This window comes from Silene latifolia, chromosome Y (assembly GCF_048544455.1).
Source record: "Silene latifolia isolate original U9 population chromosome Y, ASM4854445v1, whole genome shotgun sequence".
Taxonomy (NCBI): Eukaryota; Viridiplantae; Streptophyta; class Magnoliopsida; order Caryophyllales; family Caryophyllaceae; genus Silene; species Silene latifolia.
Window position 1 is genome coordinate 40,094,055 of NC_133538.1, and position 19,186 is coordinate 40,113,240.

At 36.6% G+C, this 19,186-nt stretch overlaps 1 protein-coding gene across 1 annotated transcript in view; it reads left to right on the forward strand.

The window, feature by feature from the left end:
* The first annotated feature begins 2,758 nt into the window (after window positions 1-2,758).
* LOC141627898 (uncharacterized) overlaps window positions 2,759-19,186 on the forward strand; it is a 49,438-nt gene continuing 33,010 nt past the window's right edge. Inside the window, exons 1-2 of the mRNA XM_074441099.1 lie at window positions 2,759-2,827; window positions 11,965-12,094. Coding sequence (XP_074297200.1) covers window positions 2,759-2,827; window positions 11,965-12,094 — 199 coding nt within the window. The remainder of the gene's footprint in view (window positions 2,828-11,964; window positions 12,095-19,186) is intronic.

Sequence of the window (19,186 nt, forward strand, 5' to 3'; positions counted from 1 at the left end):
TCAAAATTTCACTACCATCAACTATAATCGATTTAAAAGAGCTTTGAAATACTTAGCTCACTTCATGCAAACCAAAAATATAATTCCCTAAAACATAATTAAGCATTATAAAATTGATTTAAACATCCTAAATTGGCTTTTAACTAAATTTCACTAAACTTAACAATCCTAAACATCCTAAATTGGCTTTCAACTAAACTAAACAATTCTAAACATCCTAAATTGGCTTTCAACTAAACTAAACAATCCTAATAATACTAAACATCCTAAACTAATCATAATTAATCAAAACAATAACCATAAACCCTAATTAATCAAAAGTAAAATTAATTAAACAAATCTTATATTAATTAAGAGAAGGAGACAAAGGAAGGGAGCGGCGGCGGCAGGAAGGGAGCGGCGGCGGCGGAACAGCGGCGGCAGAAAAAAAAAAAAAAAAAGAGAAAGGGGAAAGGAGAAGAAAGGGGAAAGAAGAAGAAAGGGGAAAAGGGAAAAGGGAAAGGAAAAATAGGAGTGATTTGGGAAGTAGGGTGGTGGTAGGAGTGGTGGTGGTGGGAGTGGTGGTGGTCTTTTTTGAGGAAGACGGAATTTTGGGATTTTGTGATTGAGGAGACGAAATAATTGAAGAGTGATAATGAAGGAGAAGGATTACGCTGCAGCCCGTATAAAGAATTTCTGCGACGGATTTTCCGTCGCAACATTAAAATAATATTAAATTCTGCGACAGAATTTCCGTCGCAGGAATAAAATAATATTATTTTTCCAGCCTGTTTAGAGGTGTACAGCTCGACACTTTAGAAAGTCTGCGACGGAAATTCCGTCACAGAAAAAATATTATTTTAATGCAGCGACGGAATTTCCGTCGCAGAGTTTAATATTATTTTAATATAGCGACGAAAATTCCGTCGCAGACCTTCCCGCCATGTCAGAAAATTTGGCGGTATGGGAAAATAGGCTGCAACGGAATGTCCGTCGCAAGTCCGTCGCAGAGTATGAGACCCGTCGCAGTGTCCGTCGCAGGTTTAAATTTGCTACGGATTATTATTCCGTCGCAGCGTGTCCGTCGCATCGAGACGTTTTTTTTGTAGTGAATAGAGAAGGAGATGAGGGCCTGCTTGTTCACAACAATCTTAGAACCCTGACTAAGCCACCTGATCTTATAAGGGTGCTGATGTTCCCTGGTGGGAAGCTTGAGCATCTCTATCAATGTAGTGGAGGCTACATTAGCACAACTGCCTCCATCTATTATTAGATGACAAACTCTACCTTGTATAGTGCACCTGGACTGGAAGATTTGTTGCCTCTGACCCTCTTCTAGGCTTTGAGTGTGCATAACCCTTCTGAGCACTAGTGCCGGACCTTCATCGGGGGCCGATGCCAGCTCTCCATTAGATTGTCCCCCGACTTCTTCTTCTGTGGACTCCTCAAAGGGGCCTTCCACTTCAATATCCCCTTCCTCTTCCACAAGTTGGATTTCCATTGCAGTGAGGGTTCTTTTGGTGGGACACTCTCTACTGAAATGTCCATAACCCTGACATTGGTAACACCTTCTCTTCAGGTCACCAGGAGGAGATCTACTGATGCTGGCTTTCCCCTTTTCTTCTCTAGGTGGCATATTAAACTTGACAGGGGTGTAAAGCTTGGAACTTTGGGGTTGGTATTGCGTTTTTGGTGTAGTGGCCTTATCTTTTCCTTGTTTTTCTTATTTTTGGGACACCCTGACTACTTCATCAAAGGACCATAGGGGTTGCAGTTTGACCTTGGTAGCAATTTTTGGGTCTAACCCCTCTATGAACCTAGCCATTTTCTGTTCTGGTTTCTCTTGTAACTCACACTGTAGGGTTAAGTTTTCAAATTCCCTGAGATAGGCTTCTACAGAGTCATCCCCTTGTTTTAGGTGAGTAAGTTTCAGAAATAAGTCTTGGGTGTAGTCAGTAGTAATAAACTTAGTTTTCATTTTGTTTTTGAGTTTATCCCAGGATTTGATAGGTTCTTCCCCCCCCCCCCTTAATCCTTAATCTCTGGTTTTTCATACCTTCATACCAGAGTGATGCATAACCCTTTAGTTTTAGGATAGCTACCTTGAACTTCTTTGAATCATTGTATCCCTTAAACTCAAAGATTCTTTCCATGGACCTAAGCCATTCTAGGAAGTCATCTGGGTTCAGGCTACCATTAAACTCAGGAAAATCTATTTTAATGGAGTTGTCATGTTTACCTAATCTAGGCCTTCCTGGTATTGCTTCATCAGAGTCGGAGTTTTCTTCCGTGGCTCGATCCTGAACCAGCCTGTTGACAGCAGTTGATATGGTTTCCATACTACCAGCTAATCTGCTGACAGTATCTTCTAGGAGGTTTAATCTCTCATTATCCATTTGTGCTTGCTTTTTTTTTTGAATTATTTTGAGGGGTTGAAAAAAAAGGTGGTGTATTTATAGGTAGTTTTAGCCTTGGCTCTGATAACCAATTTGGAGCATATAATAAATGATTTAAGCTTGGAAACGTATTTGCAGTAAACAAGCCATAAAATTTATGGAGAAACAGACCAAAGTAGGTTCCTTTTTGGTGAAAGTTTTTGAACAATTTTCAAAGAAAGATGTAGTAATGCCAGGCTCACAATGAACAAGGACTGATAGTGACATTCACAAGAGTAACAAATAAAAGACTAAGGTAAAATGCTGCCAACACAGGTCAGCTAAAGGATTCAGTCCCACACAGGTAACTGGTCCTTGTATCCACACGAAATAAGGCTGCGAAAATGCGGGTTCTTCTTTATCAAAAGCTGCCTAATTCCGGGGATGGTTACGAAATTTATAGTCCTCAAATGGCAAGTGTTTGTAGGGTTTTAGAACAGAAAAGAACAAACGAAATTAAGACAAGATCAGCTAGGAATGCGGTGACTCATGAAATGGACAAAATAACACTACAATAGTACTCCTCCTCATGTGCTCTGTTGGGTGATATTTGTGTTCGTGGACGTCGGCGCAGGAAGGTTCCTAGGCAAGGTTGTAGTGGCCACCTCCCTTAGGCTAGATGGACCATGGTCAGGCCCCATGGTGTTAGTCCTTGACCAATAAATTGCACCCATTCCCTTTGTGCAGGTGTATGTGCCTGGTTGTTTAGTATTGTGTCTGTGGTGGGATTCGAACCCAGAGCTCCTGCTCCAATTTCCCTATAGGTATGACCTAAGGGGATCAGCTGATCACCACCGTCGCACGACAGTAATGTCAAACTCTAGTCAGCCAATCATTACTGATATGTGTGGACCAGTTGACTGTAAAATATTACATCCCACATGTATTCTTAAAACGAGATTTAAACATGTGATCGTCATGATCGACAGTTGTGATCGCATTATTGTCGGAGGACACATATTCTAACAATCTCCCACTTGTCCTCGACAAGTGTACGTCACCAAATCTCTTGTCCTATTACTATCTCCCACTCAATGCAAGGTGTCTTTCTGGTCGTACTTGCAAGTGATCATATCGAGAGTGGTTTCCTCGATCTGGAGAATAACTGATTGACCGGAATTATCTACCATAGATACCTTCCGAGCGTGGCCACGCATTTCCAGTTCATTACTCCTCGAGTGGCCCTGAGATATTGTTTTAACCCTGATAAGGGGTGGACAATTCCTATCGCACTTATTCCCTTCGACTAGCCACAGCCATCATAACCCAAAAGATGCCCATTTGACCCCATTTACGAAGGTCGTAGTAACATAAATCAAAGTTAATCTGAAACTGTGCCACCTTGGGCGAACAGACTAGTCATCTCACATGACTCTATGGCACTTGAACTTGCCATCAATCGCATCACACTCTAGTCACTTCGAGACGGCACCTCATACAAGTGACTATGGGCGAATACCATGTTAATCCGGGTTCACTTTAACGAGGTTCAAAATTGTCTCTACAACTCGTTTTGATGTAACAAAGTATAAAAGAAGTTTTCAGATTTAAAAACTCGAACGACAAATGTGATTATCACATATGAATAATCAATACCTGATTACTACTTCATATTTTTATAATCAATTTTCATCTTATATGTAGTTGTTCATCTCAATGCAATTGAAATGACATAACTCATCATGTTAAGCCTATGAAAAGTCTTTGCTTAGTAGGTTCTATCAACTTCTTGTACCTAACTCAACCTTACTACATACTCGTTTTCCTTTGTAATGTACACATTTGCATTACAAAACTTTCTGAGTACGTGTCTAGATCCACTCTAGACATAGGCCCTCTACCCTTAGAATTGCTCCCACTGTTTTCACAGTGTGCGGGACTCATCCTTCTTGCACATCTCATGATTGCAAGTGTACTCAATTTCCGTTGTAAATATCTCTCATTGTTCTTTATTGCCTAGAACGATTCTAGCAAATCTATTTCTTAAATAACATAGCCATAATGGTTCCTTAACCATCCTAATGTGTTTTGATTATGGTTTTGTCGGAAACCATGCGTAATCTCAATTGTCAATTGTCATTTGTGTAACACCCTTACACAAAATTGCATCAAAAACACTTTGCTTTACATCCTCAATGCTTCTTCAAGCACTTAAGGGTAATCTTTATGGCTTACTTGGTAACTATTACTTAATTTCGATTTGAAACAATTCATCATACTCAAAGTATATGAAGTGTTATACATCATTTCCTATTTAATTGATTCGGCAGCGGAAACAAATGGAATCAATCAAATATGTTCAACTCGATTGAACTAATCATGAATCTTATCAACATAAGACTTCTTATTTGATGCTAATATCATGTAGATTTATCTCCATAAATCCGGATATTAAAGATGTATTATAATACTCCATAAGTGTCAAATCATTCCCAATGATCAATATGTCATCCAGATATAAGACTAATTAAAATTTCCGTAACTCCCACTAAACTCCATGTATAAACACAACTTCTCGACTTATCGAGAAAAGTTTTATAACATGATCAAAACATTGATTCCAACTCATTGATGTCCTACTTAAGACCCTCTCTTAAGTTTCACATTATCTTAGGATTGCAAGAATCTACAAAACTCAAGACATGTATTGAATACATTCCTTCTAATTGAAGAAGTGGGTTTTAGATTCACTTGCTATATGTATATCATCATAATGAAACACAATCCCTAAGAAGATCCAAATAGACTTAAGCATTTCAACTAGTGCAAAACCCTTTGCCACTAATCAAGCTTTGATATCTCTTTTTGATATCCAACAATTCCACTTGGAATTTATTTCGGATTTTCATGGCTCTAAGCCTTATATTGAGTTGTGACTTAAACACTCTTATTTAAGTCATATGATCATTACTTTCCAGAAGTAACTTGAATCAAACAATTTCTTTGTAAGTTGCAAGCTCTTTACTTTCTAAAAGTAACACGAATTCATCATCTTCAACAAGTGATGAGTTCAACCTCCTAGGTTTCAAAGAAACAACGTCATGTTGCCAAGAAAAACCAACCAATTTCTTGCGACATACAATTTTTGACACAATTCTTTTGTGGCTCTTGAATATTTTCTCCCACTCTGTCTTCTAGAAATAAACTTGTATTCTAGAAAGACAGCTTCACGAGCCACAAACTCGTTGTACTCGTGATTATAGTAAGGAAAAATGAGCATTTGTTTCTTGTGAAAACTTACAAGCATGGTACTCTACCATTTCATATCTCATATGATTCGTTTTAGATCGATTTAGTGGAAAAATAATTTAGACAAAATGATAAAATCCCCAAAAGGATCAAGTAACTCAAAGTAACTTGATTGAAGTCCAAACCATATCGAATAGCGTTTGATTTCTTTATCCAACCACACATTATCCCATAATGCGTGCTAAGAGATATTAATTTGTGATACTATATCACATTCCAATTGGCTTATATCAAAGTCTTCACTTTGAAAATCACATCACGACTAAATCGTGATACTTTGAACTCTTTGAACTTCTACAAGGATTTCTCTATTTACCTTATTAAGTGAACACATTAGCGTCAACTTTAAATCGTTGGTAAAAGAAAATGATCAACCTATTTTGGATCAATGATTTACAACCTCCATCTCTTTTTCAACCAAAAGGCACGAGACATCTTGCTTTGAATACAAGATACGCATATACCATAAGATTAACAATCTAATGGTTCCAAGAGTACTCGATAACTCTTTGCGTTCATCATTCCAGAATTTAAGGTTTAATCTTGGGTTACCAATTTGAGTCTTGTATCATCTACATGGTGTATCATTCTAGTTTGGTTTAGAATATATTCACCTTGATAATGGGCTAACCATACATCAAATCATGGTGTATAGGGTCACACAAATGAAACCTCTTTTGTATCTTAACAAGATTATATTCTTATTCAGAGTTTATGCACTTAATAGTCATAATTAAGGTACAACTATAAACCCAAAACTAGATTGATTACACAATGACTCTATCTCTCGACATTATTTGATGCTAGTCGTCATATTATAATCATCTTATGTATCGGATACAATGATGAAAACCTCCATTGGTTTCTAATATTGACGAAGTAGTACTAGCAAGATTTATGTTAATCAAATAAACATTAAAAGAAGAAGGTCTCATTAGATGTCCCACAACTAACTTGCTGATTCTTCAATAATTTGGGGTAGTTTCCTTTCTAGCGTCCGACACTTAAGACAATGGAAACTTTATCGGTCGGGATTGATAGGCTTAGTATCGTTATTCTCAATAACTTTACTTTTAACATTGCCTTGTATCAATTCCATTCTAATTTTACTTCTTTAAACTTCGTCCTTTTCTTAACGGTTTAAGAGAATGCTCCCACTCATTTCAATGAGTCTTTGCTTAGAGAAGCAAAATTGAAATTCATGAAGACTACTCTTCAATTCATTTGTTTAGTCTTAAAACTTTCATTGAAGTGGTTGCGGTATTTTGGTCAATTTTGATTTCATACAAATCTAGTTACCAAAATGATGTAACGTTTCAAAGTACTTAACTCAATTAAGAATATGAGAAACAATTCATTGTAAGTAGATATGTTAGTCAAGAATCAAAAATCCTTTTGATCACGAATAACTTTTATCTATACTCTTCATAAGAGATCCTTCCAATGGATAACACGAGGTTTTAGAAGAAAATTCATAATTATCTTTAGTTACGATGTTTTAATGGAGATATTGTACTATAATCGAAATGATATCGTATAATTTGAGGTAAAGAAATAGTACAATATGCCAACGGAATAATGAAAAAACAGAACATTTGTCCTTATAATAATACTTGTAAATAATTTAACAAGTAAAGCATTTATCTAGTGACCTCTACCCAACTTGATAAATGATTCCAAGATCCAAATTCATATTAACTTGGGCACGGTAGGGCCGATTCATCCCTTATCAATATAACTCGGTGGATTAACTCTTTAATCGATTCTACTTTTAGAACTCTTGGTCGATAAAATTACATTAATATTTATCTTTAGCCCAAAACACATCCGGCAATGGTCGAGAATACTTTTGTTGTGTTCAACCCAAATTTCGAATAAATGTGTCCATGATCCAAATCCACATCAACTTGGGCACGGTAGGGCCGATTCATTCCTTATCAACATGAATTAGATGGATAGACATTTATCACCCACTTCCCCTACGTTACAAGGTTTGTACCCCGGTAGGGCCGAGTGCACTCCCTCGTGAAATAGGTTTTCATGGTTTCTACTTTTTGGTAAGGCTAAGTCTCAATTGTTTATTTTAGCGAGAGGTCATGTCACTTTATTATCTATCACGTTTCAAGTGAACTAAAGCGGTGAACTACGATAATTGTAATTGACACGGTCGATAAACTCGATTTAAAATGCATGTTTTGTTATGGCGATTTAGCGATGCATGCAACATATAAATAAAATGCAAAGCAAAAAAATAAAATCCTAGTATGGCCTTCCTAAAATAGTAAATCTAATAAACTATTACAAATTCGGAAAGCAACTCCTTTGGTCCCTTGAACTTCGGTCTTAGCACGCAATTCAAGGCAACACTTTCTATGATGGACCGCCTTCTCGAACGGCACCGTCTTCAAGGAACTCCGGAATAATTAAATTACAAAATGAATTACATAATTTCCTATTATACATTTGTAATTAAAAATAAAAATATATATATTAAATTACAAAACGGTGATACGAGATCACAATAATTACAACCGAATCGATATTCCCATACATTTCGGGTAATACAAATTAAAACTTAGGCCATACAAAGTAAAATTACATAATTCAAAAATTACATAAAATTAAGATATGACAATCATAAATAAAATAAAATGCAGCATTATAATATGTATGAACATGCTAGATTTTATGCTAAATCGCCTTTTAAGAGCCAATATCGTATATTAATCGGTTTTTACGGATTTGCGTGATTTAACCTTTTAAAATCACAATAATTACATAAATTCATATTTATGTACAAGTTAATTACCCTAACCATCTTAGGACTCAAAATTACTCTTCACTAACATTTTGACAATAATTAACCTTGATTTCTTAATATTGTTCATAAATGGATCCAAAAATACAAAATTATGCTATAAACTTCAAAGTAAATTATAAAAATTTCAAATAAATTCGAAATTTGAAATTTAAACTCATGAACATTCTGGAAAAATACCATGACACTCATAATGTTCAAAACTTAGGTTAAAAATTTCGAAAATTTATCGTGAAAAACAATGTTGCGGTTTATCGATTTTAACAATTATGACCATAAAAAATATGAGAAAAAAATATTTTTATCAACTTTTCACTTTTAGATCTGAAATATATGATAAAATGCAACATGTGACATTTTTCCCTTTAGTCATGAAGTATGTTTTAGCATTATTACTAATTATAGTCACTATTTATGTGATTTTTCATCAAAAATTCATAAATCATGCATAAAGACTTCATTATACCAAATATTTTACACATATCTTGTAAAATTGCATATGACAACATACTAAATTTCCATGACCAGATTCGAAATATAACTCATATTAACCTACTTACCCATTTAAATATGATTTTAACTTGAAAATTCCATATTTCGAGCAAAACAACTCATTTTAACATGAAAATTTACAGACCATCAGTACATAATATATGTAAAAACATATCCAAAACCAACTGAAAAATTCGAAGTTTAGCTATTTTTCGTCCAAAAATGACATTTTTATCATAAAAATCACATTTTAATGCCAATAATATATAAAATGAACAATAAAATCCATAAATAAACCAAAATATCCTAAAAATCACTTCGGACCAGAAACTTTTAACATGAAAAGTTATTTTAAGGTTTATCTTCATAAATCCAAATTAATTAGTTTTGTATGTTAATCTTATAACTCGGAAAATCTATAAACCGATTTGCAAGCAAACAACCTAAGGCTCATGATACCGCTTGTTAGTATTCATTAATCTCATTAATTTAACATATTCATATATGTAATTATTTATTTAGTCATAAAATAAATATTAGATCTTATGCATGCAAACTAAAACAAGATAAGGGAAGAAATCATCAATCTTACATTGGGATTTCGGATCAAAGGGCACCAACAAGATCTCCTTCTTGTTAGTTCTTGAGCTTTACAACAATGGATGAACAAGGTTCAAATTATAACCTCACCCAAAAGCATATACCGAAGGAAAACTCTTAATAACTAATATTATTATGATCTAGTAATAATATAAGTCTTACTAAAATTTGACACAAAACAATATTTTGTACTCTTATTTATTTCGGCCAAGAGAGGAGAGATTAGTGAGGTTTTTATTTCTCTAAAAATTCTTCACAAGATAGAGAATTGATTTTCTTACACTAGAAAATATTAGGTGTAGTTGTGAATGAATAATTCAGAAATCCATATTGTTACACTACATGGGAAACCGGTTGGGGGGGGGGGGGGTGTCTATATTGAAGAGGCAATGCATGGTCTTGTTCTTCTCAAGATGAGACTAGGCATGCAAGGCTAAATAGTAGGCTTTTATCATTATGTTTCCAATTAAAATAAAACACAATATAAACCTTATACTCCTTCCATTTTCGGCACACTTAAATAAAATGTGTAGTCCATTTTATTTTGTCATTTGTCAATTTTGTCACATGTTACATGTTACATGACATGTTACAATGCAATGTATTTTTAACATATTAAAAATAAACATATTAATAAAATATGTCACATACAAAATTAACTAGTGATTCTTGATTACTTGTGCCAAAATGGTTTATCAAATTATAAATTACAACAACTTGTATTTATAATAAATTATTCATTCTGTTTCAATTGTTTCATAAACAACAATTTTATCTAAGTAATAAAACAATTCGATTACTTAGACCGTATCTAATTTAATCGAATTATAATAAGACACGTTAACTTTACTCACAAATCATCCGTCAATTTTAAGCAATTTAATTAACTCGTATCGGCATACGATTAATTAAATAATCAATGAAGAGTATTTCCCTATAGGTATGACCTAAGGGGATCAACTGATCACCACCGTCACACGACAGTAATGTCAAACTCTAGTCAGCCAATCACTACCGATATGTGTGGACCAGTTGACTGTAAAATATTACATCCCACATGTATTCTTAAAACGAGATTTAAACATGTGATCATGATGATCGACAGTTGTGATCGCATTATTGTCGGAGGACACATATTCCAACAAATTCTGAGTCTGAAGAAACTAAATTGGGTTGATGCACAAGTAAAGAAATGAAATTAAAGCCCAAATGAAGTCCAAACAATCAAGTGGAGTTGCAAGCTTAGGATTCCTAATTGTGCAATAAGTCAAAAGAATCAAGGAGCATTGAGACGGAACTTTGGTTTCCATTTACCAATTAATCGAGAATTTTAGACAATAACTTTGGAATACTGCGTCCTTAGCATTCCATTTTCATATATATATATATATATATATATATATATATATATATATATATATAGTTATTGCCATCATAGTCTATTCAATCATTATTATTGTTGTTACATTGTTTTCATTGTTTTCATTATCGTCCTTAGCATTCCATTTTGTTACTAGTGCCATCATAGTTTATTCATAGCATTTTCATATATATATATATATATATATATATATATATATATATATATATATATATATTTTTCATCATAGTTATTTTGCTAATTACATATCATTATCCTTCCTTTGTTATTTGATTATGAATTATTTCTAATATTTATGTCTCTATCATCATTTAGCAATATCTTAATTTCCAATTATTCATTTAGTTATAATTCTATTATCATCATGTTTATCATATCATATGTTATTAGTTTAGTTTTCACTATGAGTTAGTAGTTCATTTTGTCTAGGGATTAGGGAAGCCATGCATAAATAGTATTTGTAATTGTTAAATTAAGATGTTATAATATCGTTTAATCATTTCTATCACATGCTTGTATTGTTTGCTAATCTTTGGTAATTGATCACTATCTTAGATTAAATTTGTTAATTCACTTTTAGAAGTCGAGAGGCACGAAATTGAATTGGACAAAGCATGTTCATTTAGACCGATCTAGTAATAGTGAGAGCTCTCTAGAACCGTTCTATGGTTGACAATAAGGCCGAGAGGTGGTTGTCATTAGGCCTAAACAATTAACGTTATTATCTATTCCTAGTTTAACATGAACATTTACGTAATTTCATGTGTGACCCGACTCCCCTAGACTCCTTTATCATTATTAATTTTACATCATTTTATTATAAGTTTACCAATCAAACCAAACAAACAATCGTAACCGACCTTGAAGAATTATATTCATAGCATTTCACTATACAACTCTCGTCTGCTTGTGTTGGACCCATACTTTACTACATTCATTTGTTAGCCAAGTTTGGGGTATTTTTGTTAGGTGTGCGATAATCTATCAGGTTTCTGGGTAATCTTGTATAGGTCGCTGGAACGCTTCTCCAATTCCCTGCTGCTTGCAAATTGCTGGTTGAAAGAGTTGATCAGGTTAGCAAAGGATCTGATGCTTCCATTGGGCAGGTTGATGTACCAATGCAGTGCAAGGCCGGTCAGGGTTATTCCAAATCCTTTGCACATGCAAACATGTCTAAATTCGCTTGGAATTGATGTAGCCAACATTTTTTTTTATTGAAGGCTACATGATTTTGTGGATCTGCCGTCCCATCATAAGTTCTCTAAGATGGAATCACAAATTTCATGGGAAGATCCACCTTAGATATCTCGTCAACAAAAGGTGAGTCAGCATAACTATCTGGGCAACCTCTTCCATGCTGGCAGGTACTCCAGGTATTTTTTTTTCGAATTTTTCATTGAGTTTTTTTTTTTATTTCCTGGACTATAACAATCATGACAGCTGCTCCTGTCTCATCAGGTTGCTCTTTGTCATTTTTGGGGACATCATTCACATCCACATTGATCACTTTCTTGGTGCTACTTAGGCTCCCAAAACTCAAGAGATCAAAGTGTTTGATGGTTGATGAGAATGGGGTTCGTGGCGGGATTTTAGAGCATGATCTCTGAATTCTCTCCAACTTCTATTTTAAGGTTGACTCAAATTCCTTCAGCTGTAAGATTTCAACTTCAGACTCGGCCATCTTTTCTTTCAGGATCTCCATTTCTGCTATTTGTTGTAAAGCAGCAGTCAACTGTTCTTCAACGGTGGGTTGTGCCATTATTTGTTTAGTTCTTGGATTTTTTGTGAAAAATGAAGAAAGATTTTAATGAGCTAAATGACCCACGGTGGGCAATAATTGTTTTGGGTGGATTCCGCGCAAGGCTGAATCAGGTCATGGTAGAGTAAGTGTAGGGTTAACTAGCTCGTACATCGTTGCTATGACTGCAAGGCAGGGTAAAACGTATGTAATGTAAAGCAAATAAAGAAAATAAATACGACAACATAATTTATACATGGAAAACCCATAAATGGAAAAAACCACGGGCACTAAGCAAGGAGAGGATTTCACTATGATTTTAGGAGATTAAAGTATGTAGAGCACAATGTAGTGTATTATCTATAAGTATTCTAGTAATCTTGCTTGTGATGTAGTACAATATGTTGTAATGTCCTCAAATAATCTTGGATGCCTTCTTTTATAGTATTGCTTTGTAGATACCCAGTATCTGCTGAGACTCCAACAAACACCTGATGATTATCAGACTATAACATGCTTTGGAATCGTGGCGTTTGATCGACAGTTCGTGTAAAACTTTACGTCGGAAAACTTAAAACGATTTCGAAAATAAAACATTTTAAAACTTTTGAAAAGTACCTGGAGTGTTTAATGCATGACGACGGGGTCGCAATGACACTAACTAGAGTCAAAACCGACACCAGACCAAAAACCGACTCAAAAATTCAAATCCTGACTCCAACAACGAGTCAAACCGAGTCAAACACAAAAAACAAATTGTTCAAATGCTTCCATGTTAAGATTTCCTTGATTCATGTATGGTCAAGTGCCAAACATGTGCATACAAATCCTAGGATAGAACAAATCATGATTGTATTTATGTGAAAGCGACAAGACACCTCGAAGACCCGCGACGTGGCTCGCGCCTCTTTGAGCAGCCCAGGTGGCCACGTCGCTCAAAACTCACACAACCACTCATTTTCCTATAAATACCCCTCAAATGCCTCCATTTGAGAACTTACGTGAGTGTCCGCCCCCTCTTTCTCCCTTAAAATTCTAGACTCGACTTCCTAAGTCACAATCCGTCGCGTATTTACGACCTACCGATCGTAAATACAAGCCTTACACATTGTTTGGTACCGTCATCGTGCATTAAATCACTTGACCGACCATTTCTACCACTACACCGTCACTAATCTAAACAAAACACTGTTTTTACTTGCTAAAACGGTTTTAAACCGAGTCTTTTCCGACCAAACGAATTGATACACTTACGTCGGTTTCTCGCCATAACCAAACATGTAAGTATGAGAGTTTAAAAATCCTTCTTTTATCATGTCTTTAATTATTTCATGGCCATAACATGCTAAATCACGCATAACACGATCCAAGATAGGTTAGACGAGCCAAAACTGAGTCTTGGCTTGAGATAGAAGCCCCTTGTTATGCACAGAGGCTCGCGCCTCAATGTGGTGTCCATGTCAGACTCAACCGTGTTTGTTCTCGTCTTTCCTTTTTAATCTATTTTCATATTTGTAATCGGTTTTTACCATTTCAAATATTTTCAAACCCTTTTATTTATTTGTACAAGTTTTTAACCATAAAACATTTTTCACCCTTGGTTCTTATTACCATGACGGTTTAATCCGTGTTTCGGTGATAATATTTGGTTAATTACATTTAAAAGGTATTTTAAAACCTTTTATTTCATTTCTTTACATTTTGGAAGGTATTTTAAAGCCTTTCATCATTTTTTTACATTTTCAAAATAAATGTATTAGTCACCAACACAAAGTCATCCTTGGTTCTACATACCATGTCGGATTTTTACCCGAGTACGATGATGAGTATCGACTAATTATATTCAAATGAAGTTAAAACAATTAGTTCATATTCATTTTTCAAAACTATTCATGTCAAGCTCATAAAGTCGAACCCGACACCGAATATCATCAAAATAATGATGATTATTCGAGTCTCGTTCCTCAAATCAACACAAATATGACCTAAACGGTCCTTTCAAACCAAAACGGGTCCAAATACCCATTTTCAATACGTTTTATATACGTTTTTCAATGGTCAGAATGCGTCTTAAACCGTTGACTGACCCGCGCCTAAACAGGCCATTTCTTTTCTATTTTCAAACCAGGGGAGACCCTCTTACACCGCCAACAGGCTCGCGCCTTATATGGTTGCCTGGTGCAGGGCCTGTTCCCCTTCCAGCATTAGTCTAGGACGACCCCGACTCCGATTAACCCGGATATAGGACGGATCAGATGACTAATTTGCTCATTCAAAAATCATATTTGCAAAATGCCTTACTAAGACAAATGGATCGCGTTATGCACCATAAACCTAACTAAGTAAATGGATGTTTAATTTCCGTCTTGCATGCAAATCAATCATAAATCCAACTCGACATCTTATACTTGATACTTGGATTAAATCAACCGACTTGTAAAGCTCTCACATGTTAGGTTTAAATTATTGGATGCGCATTCATACATTTAAACCGTTTTATCAACTTTTGCATTCAACCAACCAAGATCGATCAGTAGAGGTCGCTACCGCGGGCGGGATTGGGTGTCTGATTAAAGGGCTTCCCAATACGTACCTTCACCTCTTAATCAAAAACTTTGGATAGTGGACGACCTTATCCGGGGTATACGAGAGTAATTCTAGAGATAGGATGCTAAAGAGGGACGATTCCTTATCTTTAGTACCTATGTCAAATACTGCTTTGTGCTTCGTTTGACCGATTAATAAAGTGGATTCGAACGGGTTCCAAGCATCCCACAAATGCTTGGTGGCAACTCCGAACATCTCTAATTGTTCCGAGACCCTTACCGAGATGAAACCAACCGATCTAAAATGATCCGGTCGAAAGCATTTTTACGCCGCCGAGCGTGGCTTTCAAAAGACCGCTGCCATTGTCCACAGATTGGCGACTCTGCTGGGGAAAACTAGGACACTTGTATCTTTGGGATCCTTAGATGGTGAGACTCGAATGAGGTCTTGGTTGGAATACATTAATTGATATTATGGTCACGGTCGGGTTCCTTATCCGGGCCCATAACCTAACCCTTTTCCACCAATTGGCTCGTCTCGTCGGCGTGAGTTTTCTCATCCCCGCGTTTCAAATCCCGATTGAGTCAAGCATACCATTGGCGTTACACATTTATGTTTAGCCAAAGAGCTTTCATCACTTTTGAGCACGAGGCTAGGGCACCCTCCTTACACATTTTGTTTGGATTGGTATCCCTCTCACAAATCGGGGTTTGATTTCTTGGTGTGTAACCCACCTGATGCGTGTATTTTATATAAGGTTTTTACCTCATTTTTACACGCATTTCTGTACTATTTTACGTGGCATTTAGGTACAAATACCCCCGAATAGTCTACTTTGGTTTGTCTTGTGTAAATTATAGGTATAGACCGAAGAGCAGATAAATCGAGCCCAAACTCGTCCCTTTTTGCATACATTTATGGAGAACAAGTAGCCGGAGCTTGGAATATATCACTTTGAAGATGCGAGAGCTGATTTCGGAAGGTGTCATAGTGCCTAACGTGCCAAAATAGCTCGATCGACCACTTATCTAGTCGATCGAATGATTTATACCATGAAGATCACTCAATCGAGTAGTTCTTATACTCGATCGAGCAGGCAGCATTAAGGAGTTACTCGATCAAGTAGTATTTCTACTCGATCGAGGGGAATTTTGCTTAGTTTACTCGATCGAGTTGTTTATTTCCACTCGATCGAGTGGTTTGCCTTGTATTTGTATTTTTCCACCTATTTTCGTATGGACTTTTGTAATTAGGCTTTGGATTAGGTTTAAGGGGGGACTGCGTAACTCTTTCTCACTTACCTCTACTTCATTTTTTCCACTGCTTCTCTTTCCTCTACACTTTTCTACTTTAGAACTTGGATTCGGAATTCGTAATCGGTATTATTTTTTTCTTTTATTTCTTAATCATAATTATTATTTTAATTCTTTCCTTCTCTTATTGCTATTGTTATTGCTTCATTTAATCTCTCTAATTTCGTTACTATCATGTTTAACTCTTTTTATCAATGTATTGTTATTGTTGACTCGATAATGATGTGTAGCTAATTCCCTCATGCTAAGACTAGGGAATCCATGATTATGAAGGAATAGTAATTGCCATATTAGGTTTTGTGCTTGTGTGGTCTCTGTTGTTAATCGCTGCAATTAATTGTTTCTGTCTAATTGAGTCGACGCAATTAGTCATTTTATCATAGTAAACCTTAACCTAGACCGGAAGGTTGGAAATGGTGAGACTCGTAGTGAACATTAGGGCACCGTAGTGAGGGGGGAAGCTAAGCTAGTTGTGCTTTAGGGCGAATTGAGACCGGAAGGAGATATTCACTGCTCCTTTGACCATACTTGCATTGACTTGAGACCTATATTGCTTGACTGAATGATCATGGTAAACCGACTGCCTTAGCGGTTTCACCTTTATTTGCTTAATATTTATTCTCTTGCCATTTCTTCTTTATCATTCTCATTAGTTTAGAACAACCCAATTAAAACCCCCAAATTGGTTACCGTGACGAACTTAGAGAAGCTGACATTTTCCCATCTCCCTGTGGAGATCGACTCGACTTCCCTAGCTATATTAGTTAGAGCCAGTTGGTTATTTTTGATAGGTATACGACTAGCCTGTCAAATTTTGGCGCCGTTGCCGGGGAGGTGGTGCAATTTTGTTGCTTTATTTAAGTTTGTCTTTCGTCTCAAGGAAGTTTTCTTTGAGAGTGATCTCATTTTTTGCAAAGTTTTTGATTAGTTTACAGGTTATCTGTTCTATAAGAGAACATTGTTGCACCTGCTCTGATTTGTAAACTTTATTTGCCAGGATGCCTAATATAGCCAGTCATTCAGAGCCAACGGTGGATTCCCTTCCAAAAGGTTTCTTACTACCCACTACTGAATTGCGAATCTTTGGAATCCACCCATCCTACATACAGCTGGTCGAGAGAAATATCTTTAGGGGGGTACCTGAAGAAGATCCATGCAGGCACATAGAGCTATTTATAGAGTATTGCTCTACCATTCCTCTTGCTGCTGGGGTGACACAGGACAAAGTGAAGGGAGTTCTATTTCCCTTTTCTTTAGCTGATGATGCCCGGGAATGGTTGAGGGATTTAGATAGGGAAGCAGCCGGTGTAACCGATTGGAGTTCTCTTGCTTTGGCCGTTTACAGGCGATATTTTCCACCATAGCGCACTAAGGCCTTGAGAGCTCAGATTACTTATTTTGAGCAATTGCCCACCGAAGACTTGGATGGGGCTTGGACTAGGTTCAAGAATCTCGTCCGTTCTGTGCCTCATCACGGTTTCAAGCGTTGGTTTCTATGTACCCAGTTTTACAACGGGTTATATCGAAACTAGAGAGCTATCCTTGATAGTGTAGCTAAGGGGAGATTCATGAAAAATGTGGAGGATGATCAAGGGTGGCATCTTATTGAGAAGATGGCCATCCATGTTGCCTAATATGGAAATCCTCGAGGAAGTGGGCAAGTTAATGAGTTGGCAGCAGCTGAAGTGGAGAGTACTAGCAAAAGTCTAGGTAATGTGAAGATTACGGAGGTTATGGGTGAGAGATCACAAGTTTGTGCAATTACTGAGCATGTGGAGATATGCGGTAGATGCGGCATGGAGGGGCATGACCCCATTGATTGTATGGTGAGAATAGAGCGCGTCCTTGCTTATCAGAAATACAAGCATGGAGTTCCTTTTTCTCAATTATATGAAGAAATGGCAAATGTTTCTACTCCTTCTACGCCAGTGCCGCAGCCAGTCCCCCCTTGTACAAACGGGGAAATTGCCGAATTGAAGTCCTTGATGTTGAACTTAACACAACAGTTTGGGGAGAAATGCAACAAGAATGATACCGTTATCGTGGAGTTACGAGAACAAGTCGCGCAGTTAACACTCGCGAAAAACCAAGCTAACCATCCACCGACATGTAACCTAGTTAACGTCATCAATCTCCGAAGTGGCCTTGCTTATAAGGGGCCAAAAATGCCAAAAGACGGGGTTGTGACAGCTGATAATGCCCCGGAAGAAGAGCTGGACGAGTATACGGACGATATCCCTGCTGTATATTGTCCTGGCACTCGATCGAGTGAAATTACTACTCGATCGAGTGAAATTTCCATCAAGATGGTCGATCAAGTATAAATACTACTCGATCGAGTAGTGCTCAATTTGAAGGACTCGATCGACCAATAAATTCTTCTCGGTCGAACAGTTTAGCAGATAAAGTCACTCGATCGAGTGAAAATTATACTCGATCGAGTGAGCCAGAAATCCAAGAGCTCGATCGAGTGGTTCAAACAGCTCGATCGAGTAATTTCCAAGATAAAATCACTCGATCGAGTGAAAAAAGTGATCGATCGAGTGCCAGAGCCAGCGGAGATCCTATTTTGACATCTAATTCCGCTACTATGTCATCTTCTCCTGTTGTGAAGACGTCACATGCTGATAAAGG